The following is a 15,793-nucleotide window of genomic DNA, read 5'->3' on the forward strand; positions in this document are numbered from 1 at the left end:
GGGAAATTTAAATTTGTTATTCACATAAATATAAAGAAATCATTAAAACAATTCTAACAGTTCTCGATCTAGATTTAAATAAAAATAATAATAAAGAAATAAAGAAAATTATAATAATAAATGAATGCACACGTTATTATTTTTAATCAGTTTTAATTAAAACGTTTAAGAGAGTATTTTGTTGACAATATTGTTTGTAGACATTGTCGAAAAAGAGCTGCCACACTCATGTAACAGTCACATTATCATTTCTTCTCCCACTCGGGATTATTCGGTATACTATTTATTTTTTTCTTTCCTTTTATTTCTATTCTTAATGAACAATAATTTAAAATCAATGAAAAAATGTATGAAAAAGACAGACACATAGAGAGTTTTGTCAAAATGTGCTTATTTTGGTTCTTGCCCTAGACTAAAATGTATTTCTTTCATTTTTTTTTCTTTTTTGTTTCGGACACATATGACACTTTATGAAATTACACATTTATATTGTTCGTTGAAAATTGACTACAAAACTTATCGTAAATCAGTCAGTTTTTATCAAATGTCTGTTCTTACAGAATCGAAACTTTTATCTACAGACGAAGTGTAGGACTTTCGAGTTCTTCTTTTCTTTTTTAATATATTTAAATGTAAATAATACATTATATATGTATGCATACGTGTTGCTTTCATTCACAATAATTCGGAAAAAATAAGTGAAACTATTATATCTTATCAAGTGTCTCGATGTATTCCCACATTTCGTTGTGATTCTAATAACAGAAACGACTGTACCATTATTATTTTCTTCTTTTTCTTTTCTTTCTTTTTTTTTTTTTTGTTTTTTTATAAGAGACATCACCATGGTACATTGTAAATATATACTGTTAAAAAATTGGAGGACTCCGATAAATAGTTCGATTATCAAATTAAAAACTATAATTTTTATCATAAAGATGTGTTATGACACTATAATAATATTTTAATTGTAATAGTAATCTTACGTATGTCTTAGATTAATTTTTCAATTATAATAATAATAATAATAATAAAAATGATTAATAATTATTTAATGTATATATATACAATGCGTTTCAATAATAAGTATGTTACTAGGTTTAATTGTCTCTAATAAAAAAGAAGAAAAAACAAAAACATTCAAAAACTTGTTTTTTCTTTTTTTAGCATACGTTGGATAAAATGTTTTTTCTCTCTTTCGGCGCTAATATACGAGGTGCGCGCAAAAAGAAAAATATACTTTTTAACTATCATAGAAATAATCTTAAAGCTAATATAAATAAGTACACGTGCACAGTGCAGCACGTATGTCTAGAATTGTAACCAAACGAGAGTTTCGTAAATCAAGTGTTGTATTAAAGATATAATTCGTAGTATATACGTGTTCTCGTTTAGTTACATTAGTCTTGCATTAACACAGAATAGTTTAATACACGATGCACATAATATTCACGCGCATATATTCAATTATATCTTCATATTTTCTCAAGCATAGAAAGCGCTTCTGTTATACTTGTAATATACCTATTTGTTGTTGTTGTGTGTTAATTAAGAAGATACATCTTTTTAACTTTTATATGGAATGTGTCTACAAGTACAGTATAAAAAATGGCATTATTTAAATAGACAAAACTAATATTGAAAATTAAATATTATAATTAGTGTGCATAATACAATTGACAAATATACTTCTTCATGTTGCGTATGTTACAAATAATTTACGTGATTTAAGTAATGATGATAATAATAATTAAAAAATTATTCATATTGTTTTATAATATCTATTCCTTAAGATTGAAAAATTTCATCTTTAGAATATATATATTCATATATATATATATATATATATATATATATATATATATATATATTGAAAAAATGATTATAAATATAAATCTAGTCGTAACAAATATAAGTAAAGAACATTATTTCACAATTGAATTATTTCTATACAGCAATATCTATAACGTATATTGCATTGATAATTAAAAATTCGTTGGTAATTTATAATCTACATAATAACGGACAGCCACTTGTTCCAATAATAATTATTACTAAATATTCTCTCTAATAATGTTATACTATTAATTATGGAAAAATTGATATTATACCCATTAATAATAGGTAATAAAAATAAATACACAATCAGTAAATAGAAGTCCGTCTCGTTAAAAGAGACATAATATATCTAAATGGCTTGACTTTTGTACATACATATCACTGATTTTTAACCTACGTTGGAAAATACGTTTCCAACGTAAGTTGAAATTCACATGCATATACAACATGGCATATAGACATGCTACATAACACGTACTATGTTGCATTTTCTTTTTCTTTTTTCTTGTTTTCTTTTTCAAATTATATATATATATGTATAACTATTATCATTTTCTACAAATTGTTCGTGATTTAAAACAAATAAAATTATAGATAATTATGATATGAGTATGTTATTGATAAATAAATGCAAAATACTTTTACTTTGTGGAGCATTATACACATACGCTGGAGATGATTTATTCACGAGATAAAAATCAATGTATAATATTAATATTATTTCTTAATCGACAATCATAGTTTCATTGAAAATCTTCTGGAAGATAATAATAATAATAATAAATATATATATATATATATATATATATATATATGCGTTCTTCAAAAAAATTAATACATCTAGTCTCTGTGTTGAATACAATAATGCAAGAAAAATTGTATAATTACTATATATATATATCTCAACAGTATGCATACCATAGTAATTTTTTGTTCGACAATTATTATTGCAATTCTCACTTTCTTTTTTCTTTATAGATTATTTCCAAGAATTATTTCTTTCGCGCCGCCTTCTCAGCCTTTCTTCGCATTCGTTCAATTTCCTTACGTTCTTTGCGTTCTCTATCCGCTTGTGCTCTCAGTTCTTTTAATTTCCGTTTAAGATGAGCCTTCTCTTCACCGTATATACCAAAAGCTTTTAATTCTCGCGACTCGAGACGTAAAAGACTTCCACCGTTGATTGCATTTTCTAAAAATCGTGGAGCGTGTCGTTCCAAGCCCATTCCAGACAACCATTGACAAACCTGACAATGATTACATTATAAATTTTTAATTAACGCATACATAAATAAATAATTAAATCTGTATAAAAGAAAATAAAAAGATTCTTACTTGCTCCTTAGACCAATCAGTAACAGGGGCATTCTGCCAAAAGTGTGATTTCTTGTCACCTAAACCAAAGTCACTTGAATGAGGTGGCAACCAAACTTCACTCGAATCTAGATTCATAATTTTATTTACTTGTGGAAACACTTGATATTTAGAAAATACGCGTAACAAATAATCATAAACCAATAATTTAATTTGTATATTAATAAATATATCATTATCACTAATCCATACCTGCGCTACCTGTTTTAGATGGGCTTGGATCAACTGCGGGTGGACTAACAGATCCTCCAGATGATAAACTTGAAGGTGAACTACCAGGATGATGCCAAGGCGCCCCGCTACTACTAATTAAGTTTGCTGAAGGTATCGTAACTTTTTTTACTATAAAAATAATACAGTAATTTTTTTTAATAGATATTTATACACATAAATATTTAATTCATTAATTATATATATATATATACCTCTTTGATTAGCTTCGTTTACAGCTTGTCGTATTTCTTCTACAAGATGATGAGTTACCAGAGTAGGATCATTATTATGTGGATTATTTAAATCGCTAAAATCTCCAGAACTTTCTCTAGAAGATGACAAATCGTTTCCGCCAAGACGCCTTTCTCTTTCAGCTAAGACTTGTTTTAATTGTTCTGCTAATGATGCAGGTGGCCCAGTTAAACCTATTTTGCACAAAGTACACCATGCTCTTAAAAACTGTTACTTATGCATTATTAACTATTACATAGATGTGATATCATAGAACAAAACACACATACTCTTTTGAGTTTGTGGCCAACTTTGCTCAGTCATTGCCCTAACTTGTGAACTGATTGTACTATGTTGTCGGATAGCAGTTGTATGAGTAGTTTCAATGTGTTGTTTGCCTTTTAATGAGCTGATCGATGAACTGCTTGAATAGGAACTTAAATTTGATTGTTTGGATGTAAGATCATTCGGTGATCTGCTACTTGTGTCCTGAGAAATGTGCTTTGAAGAGGAATCTTCATCAGTATTATCGCCAGATTCATCTAATCCATAATCCTGTAAATTACAAACTAATATTAGTAATATTTTAAAAATTATAACAATAACATAATCATATATACGTACCGAACTACTGTTACTAAGGCCTCCTGATCTTTTAGGAAGTTGACGATTAGCAAGACCTCCTCTACTTGCTAGTTCAGCTTTACTTTTACCAGCTGAATTATCAAGAAGTCGGTGTGCTGGTACTGCACGATCTAACTCTTCCTTTACAGGAAGTGGAAGTGGTAGTTTTCGTTCAACAGTCGCAGTCTTGTCTCCATCATCCGGACTGCTTAAATCTGATGTCTCAGTATCAGAGAGTTGGCAACTAGTTGAAGAAGGTGGTGGTGGCAGTTGGCGTCGTGATAATTGTGGTGTTACTATTCTCGCTGTTGTACCATCGTAAGGAAGCCGAACAGGCAATCCAAATCTTCTTTGTGTTTCTGTTAATTCTACTTCTAATGTAATAACCTGTGAAATGTGTAACATTGTATTCTATACTCTTTATTTATTATGATAAAATAATGTATGCATACCCTATCCTTTAAACTTTTAACCAGTGCATTATATTCTGTATCTTTCTCTTGTAATAACTGTTGATAAAATTCATCTCTCGCTGCAATATCTGTACGAAGTTCTCGGGCTGCTCTTTTAGCGCGTGCATATTTTTGTTGCAATGCTGCATTCTGCGATGTTGCCTGAGTTAACATTTCACGAGCTGTACTCAAATCTTGACGGGCAGTACTCAATGCTCTTTCGGATTCATGAAGACGTAAGCCAGATTCGCGTAACTTTGCTGCATATTCTTCGCTACCTGCCCCACTATTTTCCAATTCGACTAACTGTAAAATAAATCATAAATATCATAGAATACGATCTAAAAATTAATGTATAATATAGTTTCATTTATTTTTCTATATAAGTAAGAAAATATAAATATGAAATTATATTATACAAATAAAATAATTATATACATGAAGCATTATAATATAAGCATTATAGAATAAAGTAATGATGTCATTACAAGCATGATTCTGTACAATTTGATACAATTATTGTTGAATTTAGAACTCTATTTACATACATTTATATAACATATATTACATATATCATCGCAGAAATTCGATAATAAAAAATATACATTTACGAATGATACAAATAAAAAATACAAATCAATATTGATGGTCACTATTATCACTACGGATACATGCAAAAACCTATCAAAATTGAAAAAAATATACAGGACATCCTATAACTGGTAGTTCATATAAAATAAGCCATTGCATAATTGCGTTAAAAGATCATCTCATTTTTTATTAATTACCTTTGCTTTGAGTTTTTCCACCTCTCCATCTGCTAATGCAAGTTTATATTGACTCTGCAAGCAGTCGATGACATACACAGTGCATAAGCAAAAACAAAAATTGAACTAAGAAATAATATACTAAATTCGCTATGGGTAAACATAATAAAATTTATCTATCTAAGTATGTGATAATACTATCTATAACATATGTAAACGAATGACGAAATATATATAATAATAATATAGTAATAATGTACATGTACAATATGCATCTTATACACGCACTATAACAACAGAAAATCTATCATTTATTACGTTTCATTTCTTTTTAAGTCATCTGATGACCATTATAGATAAGTAAAATTGATGAAATATAAATTAAAGCATGCTGCAAATAACGAGACCATAATTAATACTTCTCTCATTGTATGTATATGATTATTATAAAAATATTATAAATACTATAAAGCATATCCTAAGAATAAAATCATTTATAAGAAAAAAAGAATTGAACATAATTAATGATTGAAAATCTATTATGTACAAACAGTCTATAGCATGAAACATTTTGTACAAAAGCATTTTCGAAAAATTTATAAAAGTTTACCTCTTGTAAAAGCAGCCTCAAACTATCAACATCACTTTGTGTTGCAATATGTTGTGGCATCGATGAACTGATAATAGGTGATCTGCTACGACTAGATGGAGATAAATAACTTTCTATAGGACTCTGAGGTGGTTCTCCTTCGGAACAAGAAGACATGGCCGGTGAACCAGGTATTCCACCCATGGAAGAACCAATTGCTGTTTCTTCTCCATTTCGTTGTCCATCAGGTGACGCATCCGAAAAGTTAAGTCTTCTAAATAAAAATAATTATATGTATATATGTTGTCTGACCTTAAATACCTTTTACTAATTATTACATGGGTTTATAAGTTTTTCCTCAGTACTTCAAGGAACCTCAAGCTCTCATTGAAGCAGCCGCAAATTATCGTCACAAAGTTTAGCGAGCAAGGATATACCATCATTGGAAATATTATAATTTTATTCATTTTAAATTGGTTTTCATACTGAAAATATTTAAAAAGAAAAAAGAATAACTTACCTGTTTGCAGAATTAGCTTGCTCTCTTTCTCTATCCGCTTGCAAACTTTGCCGAATTAACATTGCAACTTCTGAATTTTTTGGATCACGTTCTCTACCAATCACAAAACGCACAAGTCCTGAAGTATTACGCAGAACACTAGCTGCATATGCTTGCGTGACACCAACTAACGATTTTCCATCCACTTCTACAATCTGATCATTTACTTGTATTCTGCCTTCACGTGCAGCCGCACCCTTTGCCGTTATAGTTTTAACAAAAATTCCTAATTTTTCAAGACCTGCATCCGCACCAACACCCATTCCAATTATACTAAGTCCTAAACCTTCTGGTCCCTTCATAAGTTCTACTGGAAATACCTAGTAAAGAAAACTTTATTTCAATACAGTATTTATTTATAAATGTTTTATACGTCACAATGCGCACGCGTACGCCTCTGTAAATATATTTTTATCATATTTATATTTAAATTCAATAAAAATTGTAAAATACCTCCATCTTTTCAACACGTTTTTCAAGCTCATATTCTGCGCTTGCTGCTATAGGATCTACATCTTCGTTACGTCTGTCGTACTCGTTCACAGAATGTGTTGAATATACTCTCATTGGACCTGTATCAAATGAAACTTTAGTAGTCTTTTTAACAGGTACAGTAGTTGGATAATCTTCATCTTCATCTTCAGACTCCGGTATGCCTGTAACTTCCATCCAAAAGTGGCCATCTTCAAAGTAATGGACTCCATTCTCCACCAATATCTATACAAATAAGTTAATTTATTCTTTATAAAATATAACAAGAATTATAAAATTATTGAAACTTCATGATCAATTTATTACAATTTTTCCAGGTGTTGGAGTATAATCTTCTTGGTGCTCAGTTTCTGTATCATCGTTCGTTTCATGTGTGTCATTTAAACTGCTAACGGATCCAAGCAATCCACTTTCGCTACCCGTTACCGAACCCACTTGACTCTCCGTTAACGAATCTATTGTTAAATCGCTACGTGATCTGTGGGATAAACTAAAAATGATAATAACTTAAGTATACGCAATATAATATATCATTAATATCACACAGACAATGAGAAATTGATATATTATGCTAAATATAATTAAATATGAAACATTCAAATTAGAAGATGCAGATAATAAGCTGCAAAATATTTGGACCAAACGAAAAAGCATAATATGCTAAACTGAATCACCTATAATCATGAGTTGTGCTATTGATAAGACTGGTGTCGGGAGCGGATAAAACATCGGAAAGCCAATCTGGCGCATTATCTTGTTCTTCTCTATCCTTATCCTTATCCACATCTTTCTCTTTTTCAATGGCGATTTCTTCGTCAGCTGCTTCTGTAGTATTCGTAGGAGATAATAATCTGGCTATTTCTTGTGCTTCTTCATCCGATAACAGAGCCGATCCTTGTCTAATTTATTATTTTCACCATTCAGTTTTATTTTTGTCAATTATTTAAATGAAAAAACGAAACAAAAATCCTGCTATTCGAATACTTACCTTATTTTTTTCTCCAATATACTGCATTTAATTGACCCAAAGTTGTTTAATAGAAGATTTATATGTCCAAATAAAAAAAAACCAATATATTAAAATGTAACAGAATAAACAAAGTGAAGAAGAAATGGCAAAAAGTGAAATTAAATGTTATTAAGCTTTTTGCAAATATATAACAGAACTAAAAACGCTATTGCTTATTTAGTATGTGTGTATGTATATATTTATTGTATCATTTTTTATATTTATATATATATTTGTACATACAAACACACATACATTAATATTAAATTTGTTTCTATATTAAATTGAAAATCTAAATTGTATAGATTATTTATAACATGCATTTACTTACCGCGAACTTAATAAATTTTCTGCTTCATCTGCCGTCATAGTATCTGGAGTTATAGGAACTGTTTGAGAAGTATTGGCTTTACATGGTGTTTCTTCTATTGCACTTTTTAATTCTTGTTGATTTTTAATAACCGGTACCTCTGTTGGAGGCATATTTTCTATATTAGTAATAGTTTTAGTATCACTTGAATCACTATCATCTATAAAACTATTTTCAGATGTAGGAAGTTCATTAGTCTGCATTTTTTCCGAATGCTTTTGTGATGTTGTTATGGGTGATATGTTTACTTGCTGAACTGAATTAACTAAAGAATTTTCTGATAATCGCAACTTAGCCAATTCAGCTTTTTGTTTTTCTTGTTCCCATGTCGTTTGCGGATGAACATCATCTACGTTTTTATTATTTATAAAGTTAGATGATTTAGAGGATCCATCTATGCTTACATTACTTCTATTTGCTATTGTTTTCGTCACAGCATTTGATGGATCTGCTAAACATTTGAGCTCATTCAATTCAGTTGTATTAATATTTGGCTCTGTTATACTATTAGTAATATGGCTGGTAGAAATAGGTGCATGTTCAGTGTTATTTAATGACATGTTATCAATTTGATCCATCTTATTACCTCCTTCAATAAAACTCGAACGTTTTCCGGAAACCTCTTCTTTATTTTTAGCCAATTTTTCTCTTGCAGAACTTTTAATTTGATCATTTTTAACATTAGACACCGTCTTTTGGCACATATTTTCAGTTATTAATTGTTTCTCATTGGAAATATTCGATTGAGATTTATTATCGAATCCTTTACTTTGATTAGTTTCTTCCGACATGAGATTGCCTTTAGTCGGTTCCTGAACGCTATGTATCATCTTATCTTGCACAGTTTTAACAGAATTTGTTCCTGCATTAGATTTAATGTGAGGTTTGTTATCTATTTTATTTTGTAAAGCATTATCCGAACTTGGTTGAGGTCGCTTTGTGTATGGAGAAGGAACCGGGATATCTTTATGTTCCAATAACTGATGTTCCTGATCAGAACTGACAACGGATGGAGGCCGCTGTCCCAAACCAGCAGCTTGTAGATCAACGCGAACATGAGAACGTCGAACGACCGTGGTCGTGTCTGTTTCGTTAAATTTTGATTCTTTTTCTGGCGTACTATCATCCTCTGCAATAATTTCTGTATACGTAGTTGGTTTTTCCTGTTCCTCTGAAGCCAAATCATAACTATTACGGCCTGAAAATATAAAATATTATTTATTGCATATAAATAAAATTTAATTAAAAAAAAAAATTATAATCATTGATATATTATGCGTAAAAGGAAAACTCATAAGTGTACCTCGGCAATCAATGCACAGTAAACGGAGACACATGGTACTACTATATTTTCAAATTCAAACAAATTATACATATATTTTATATGCTAATAAAAAAGGATAATCAGTATATTCGTTCAATATAATAATATTTTAATTGAATACTTTAATGTTCAATAATGAAATCTTTGATGTTTGTGAACATAACCTTTTACTGTGTTTATTCAACATATGTTCTGTTACAAAGAAACTCCTACCCAAATTTATATGTTACCACTTTCTCTTTCTGTTAAAGTTTCTTTTTTTAATAATATTACTTCGTTTATTTTATTTTAATATATATAAATATAAATACATTACAAAATAGTGATGAAAAGTACACTAGCCATGACTACATTATTAAAAAATTGAAATTAAATTTAAATTTAATAAAAACATAATATTTAAAAAGTAAATTATTTAAAAAATTTATTAGTTCATTTTTATAATTAATCATTAATTTTCATAAAATTGTTCTTATTTATATGCATTTGTTTTGTATCTTAAATACAATATTTGATGTACATCCCATAATAAAAAAATGATTAATTGAAAAAATATTTAAATAATTGAAAAATTATTTCCAATATTATTATATAAGAGTATTAAAATGTTAATCAAACATGCAAATCACTTTTGTAATATAAATGCACCAAACCACAAGGAAGCAGATGCTAAACAGAGTTCATACTGATTTCTATAAATAATACTGTTGAGACTAGCAGGAGAAGTATAAGATCATGGGTAGGAGAAAACAGAAAGAGAACCTCACATATTTTTATGTTCTACTATTTTGGCAGATCGCCATTACAAGAAATCAAAATTTAATTGATATTATCGTTTAATGGAACAAATCAATTAAAAAATTAATTTTAAAAAATATGAAAAGAATATGAAAAAAATAAAAAAAAAAATAAAAAAACAATTAAAAATTAAAATAATATAGTAATTGAATATAATTTACTTTTCATATAAAAAAGAATTCGTATTATTTGACTATTTATAAATATTATATATCTCTAAAATAAAAGGAATTTACTTATTTATATGTATGTTGAAAACTAATATTACCTGCTTGAAATTTTTCAGACATCTCTCTATCAGCTTTTTCTTCTTTACTATCTTTTGAAGGTGAACTAGGAGAACTCATGCTAGAAGATGCACTATCTGTACCTCGTGAAGGTGGTCTTAAATCAGATTCTGGTGATTTTGATATTTCTGTTCTTTTTTCTTCTAGTAAAACATCTTTTCTTTTTGTGGTATTTGTATATGGCTTAGCCCAATCTGGTCTAGGATCAGTTCTAATGACTTCATTTTTAATTTCCGCATCTAACGCATCCCTGGATGATCGTAAATCAGCAGCCTTTTTTAAAATTTCATCATTTTTGGCTAACCATTCGTTTTTCCATTCAGAAGTTTTTGGTGGTGAACGTATAGGACTCGTTGGATAATTGACATAATCTGGTGCTTCGAGGAAATCTATGTCTTTATCTATTTTATTTTCAGGCATACTGCTTACTATATTTTCTGTAGACATGCTGCAAAGTGGACTAGAAGTACCAGAACCTTTTTCCCCCAAAGGAACGCCCGTTTTTACTGGTCCAGGTATATTACAATTTGAAGTTGCAGAATTGTTTTTAATAACTCCTGCATTTATTACATTTTTTGAAACTTGAGTACCACTGTTCTTTATAACATCCGAATTTTTGGCAAGAGCTTTAGCTGTTGGATTCTTTTGTACAACAGCATACTCAGGTATAGGGGATGAATCCTGAGGAGGTTTTTGTGCTGATGTATTAAGTACATTCTTTGAAACATCTTTCTGTTCTTGATTCCGTTGCAGATTGTTACTATTTTGTAAATTTGAACCTTTGTGTACAACAGCATATTCAGGTATAGTTGGTGAAGTTTCAAAATATTTATTTATGGTGGCATATTCTGGGCTATTAGGAAGATCTGATGGACTCAGCGAGGCAATACTAGCAGGTCTTTCTTTTTTTGTATTAGCATTGGAAGAATTCCTTGTTGGTGGTGGAGGCGGAGGAGGAGATGTTGCAGCCGATGGCCTTGCAGAACAAAAACTGGCGGATCTTATTGCTGGGCTTGCAGATACATCTACTGATCTTTTTGTATCATTTTCTACGTTACTTGAAAGTTCATTGAAACCCGTGGAATTGTTGTCGCCGGAAAATTTATTAAAATTTTGATTTAAAGAAATTTGAACGACCGATCGATTTGGATCAGAATTATATCTACTTGGTCTAGTTTTAGAAAAATGACTTGTCCAATTTTTTTGTTTTTCTATTAATTCCTTAGAATTTAATTTTCTTTCTGGTTTCTCAGGTTTTTCTGGTCTTTCATCTAAACGATTTTCCTTGCCATAATTCTTTTCGCTTTTATTAAATGGAATGCGTCCTTTGAATTTATCAGTTACATTGTCTAAACCATAATTATGTCCATTTTCAAAGTGTCTTTCTGCATTTAAAGTCGGTACACTCGCACTCCAATTACTCAAGTGATCTCTAGTTCCTGGCGGTGATGGAGAACGTGGTCGTGGTGATCTAGCCGGGGAAGTACATCCAGAACCTGAATTTGCAGAGCTAGAGCGAGAACGCAGGCCATGCAAATTACTTGGCTTTGTAATACGATCAACACTGTAGACATAAATATGTAACATTTAAAAATGTAATGACTCAAGTAATCTTATATAGTTTAAAAAAAAAAAAAGAAAAAATGAAAACAAAAAAAAAGAAACAAAACTTACGGTCTGTTTGTTTTATTTTCTTCACCAAGTTTTTCAAATAACGCGCGAGCATTATTGAAACGTGCCACATGACTTTCTGTTCTTACAACTGTTACTTGTGTAGGTGATTCTTTAAGAGGTACAGTTGGTTCCTTGAACCCATCCGTTAAAATTGCATTTCCTTTGTGAGTTAAATTATCCAGTTGCGGTTTTGATTGAAAAATATTAGCTATGGCTGAAACCTTGGAACCCCCTACTCGTTTCTTCTCCTCCACTGTTGCCATTGTTCGTATGACCTTAAATACAAAAACAAAAATATATGTATAATAGTAATTTGTTTAAAGAATTAAACATATAATTAAATACATTATTTGTTTGCAATAGAGATACTTGTATTTATTCATTAAAAAAGTTTTTTAAAGAAAATATATGTATCAAAATACCTGGTTTTACTTTAGATATATAGAAGTTATATATTAGATTTGTAATCCAGAATACTTCAGCCCATTGTCATAAGTGTATAGTGCATTTTCACCGCCTTGTTTGCATCTAGAAGTACAACAAAAAGAAGAAAATAAAAACTAAAATAAATAAAAACATAACATTGAATAAAGCATTAAAACATAAGCCTATCCTCTATGTTACATAATTTATAATAACTTTATCGACATATTTCTGTTCATTAAACACTTGCAAGAGTGTATTGATTTTTCTGACCTTTTTCAAATTTAGACACATGTTTTTTCCATGCTCATAGAAAACCATGCTCATAAAAAGAAATTTTACATAGCATTATAGTACTGCAAGTAATAATTAAAAATATCTTAAATGATGAAATCTAAAATATTTATTATTTTATTCTAAAAATTATTGAATGTTAAAGATTGTGTGAGGACAGTATGTATATATATATATATATGTGGGTCTTGTCTGGGTTTTACCCTCCTCCCTTTGCCATAGCACACCATGCTCCTGCAATCAATACTTGAATCCTACTCTGTAGTTGAGACATGAAAAGAGGAGATACATATATTCATACATTCCATTTTTACATGACAATGAACACTTTTGTAGGGCATCAATTTTTAAATAGTGTACACTCACTAATACAACTGTAATTTCTAATGGTGCGTTATTAAAAGCTAAAACAAGTTTCTTTTTAGTTTATATAGAACCATTTTGTTTGTAACGTATTTCTTTGAATTAAAATCTTTAAAATAAGGATATTGTAATAATCAGACGTTAGTTTGATTATAATTTTAACAATAAAATTAATTCTCTTATTAGAAAAAATATATTATATATACACAATATTTTTTTTTAATAATTTTTATTATTATTATTATTGTTGTTATATTTATTATTATTATTGTATATATAATATATATATTGTATACGATATATTATATATATATCAGTGAAATTATATGCATGAAAAAAGTAATCTTTATAAAATATGAAATAAAAAAACTAGAAAATATAGTAAACTATTGAATATACTAAAAATAAAAATAGAATACTTTATTTAAAGATAAAATATATCTATATTATACTATATATCATTTATATTTCAAAATTATTCTTGTAATTATTTCAATTCTTGAATATTTGTACCCAAAATTTCAAACAAATTCCAACTAATTAAATAAAAACTATGTTTTATGCCTTATAAATAATATATGTCATAAAAACATTTTTTTTATAAACACACACATTTTATAAATATATATACACTTAATCACACACGCGCGCGCATACGCATCACATATTATACATATATATACATGCAAAAATAAAAGCAAGTATTAAAATTAGTTTCTTTTTCTTTTCTAATACTTTGATCACTTAATATTTTTATTTTTAATCCTTAACGAAATAAAAACTATATTCGTTAAATATGAATTATTTAAAAATAATATTTAAAACAGAGCACGGCAACCATGAACACGGAAGATGATAAATATTCAATCAATGTAAACAATACTGAAGAATAAAACGAGATAATACTATTTCGTTAGGTGCAGATAAATAGATAGAATATTGTAAAACGTAATAATAAATAAATAAGTGATTAAATATATCGGAATAAATGTACCTTCCAAGCGCCATTATGAATCATTAGCCATCAAATATAACGACTATAGAAAATCGCGATTTTATAATGAATATTAAATATTTACCCGTATAAACATTAGAATCACAAAATATATATTTCTAAAATATGTACATTAAATAAATAAAGAAAAAGAAACTAATTCTTATGTAAAAGTAACACAAAATACTTTTTAATTGTTTATAGGAAATACATATAAACTAACCAGAAATGTCACCATGTGCACGAACCATTTTCTCAGGGGAAGATGGGGGGAAAAAGAGAAAGAGAGAGATAGAAATACAGAGAGAGAGAGAGAGAGATGAATAGATAGAGAGTAGTTTAGTAGTAGTGTAGTAGTAGTAGTAGTATTGAAAGTTTTGTACCCTGTTTTTCCCCTAACAAATTGACAGTAATAATTAATGAAACGGGACAGTCAAGCACGCACTTCTAATATTTTTCCTTCTTAAGAAATAGAAAGAAAAGAAAAAAAAACTACTCCTGGCACTGTCAAAAATGATAATCACTGCTTGAATTGATTCCTGGTAAACGCGTTGTTTTCACCGATATATTATTTTTTTCTTTTTCTTGACTTGTGTGTTAAAACAATTACAAACCTAACAATCCTTATATTATCGATATCTATTCTATTTATTTATTTGGAAATAACAATTGATTACATTTAACATTAAATGCAATAAAGGGCTTTACATCACGAAACACTTTCACGACCGGCTGGGTTCCGTCCGTGTCAACAACCCGTGAAAAATGGTCCAAGATGGTAGCCATCCTTTTTAAAGATGGCGTTTCTGATCTCGTTTAGGGAATTTTCTATCCATCAAGTTGTTTGATGTATAAACGTTTAAAAAAATAAGTTCTATTATATATATATCTTTTTTTTACTATTTTAATTATAAAAATATATTTCAATAAAATCATAATACTATTGTTATTTTATAGAAAAATGTAATAAATAAATAATAAGGAAAATTATGCGATATGGAGTAATAATCGTATAAATAAATGGTTATCTTACATTTTATCGCATAAAAGATAAATGCACTTACATAATTTGAAATACGTGTAATATTTAACTAATAATAACAAGATGAACACGTATAAT

General features: G+C 28.8%; 1 protein-coding gene across 9 annotated transcripts; it reads right to left on the bottom strand.

The window, feature by feature from the left end:
• Positions 1-133: 133 nt before the first annotated feature.
• Spn (protein phosphatase 1 regulatory subunit spinophilin) lies at positions 134-15,529 on the bottom strand. 9 transcript variants are annotated; one of them, XM_015315549.2, is made up of 19 exons: positions 15,382-15,529; positions 13,022-13,127; positions 12,600-12,874; positions 10,907-12,489; positions 8,478-9,714; positions 8,126-8,146; positions 7,812-8,036; positions 7,444-7,627; positions 7,099-7,362; positions 6,607-6,965; positions 6,108-6,360; positions 5,519-5,572; positions 4,731-5,036; positions 4,279-4,665; positions 3,945-4,209; positions 3,636-3,848; positions 3,403-3,552; positions 3,172-3,278; positions 134-3,083 (listed from the first exon to the last, which is right to left on the bottom strand). In XM_015315549.2, the coding sequence occupies exons 3-19, from the start codon at positions 12,860-12,862 to the stop codon at positions 2,832-2,834; spliced, it is 6,123 nt and encodes a 2,040-aa protein (XP_015171035.1). In that variant the 5' UTR covers positions 12,863-12,874; positions 13,022-13,127; positions 15,382-15,529; the 3' UTR covers positions 134-2,831. The 9 variants fall into 9 exon arrangements, with proteins under 9 accessions (XP_015171035.1, XP_089029203.1, XP_015171040.1 ...); XM_089173077.1 differs by having other exon boundaries at positions 3,172-3,230; positions 15,057-15,520; XM_015315554.2 differs by having other exon boundaries at positions 7,444-7,615; positions 15,057-15,510.
• Positions 15,530-15,793: the final 264 nt, after the last annotated feature.

Source organism: Polistes dominula, unplaced genomic scaffold (genome assembly GCF_049000335.1).
Source record: "Polistes dominula isolate Pdom_NZ unplaced genomic scaffold, Pdom_raw_medaka contig_22, whole genome shotgun sequence".
In the NCBI taxonomy this organism is placed as follows: Eukaryota; Metazoa; Arthropoda; class Insecta; order Hymenoptera; family Vespidae; genus Polistes; species Polistes dominula.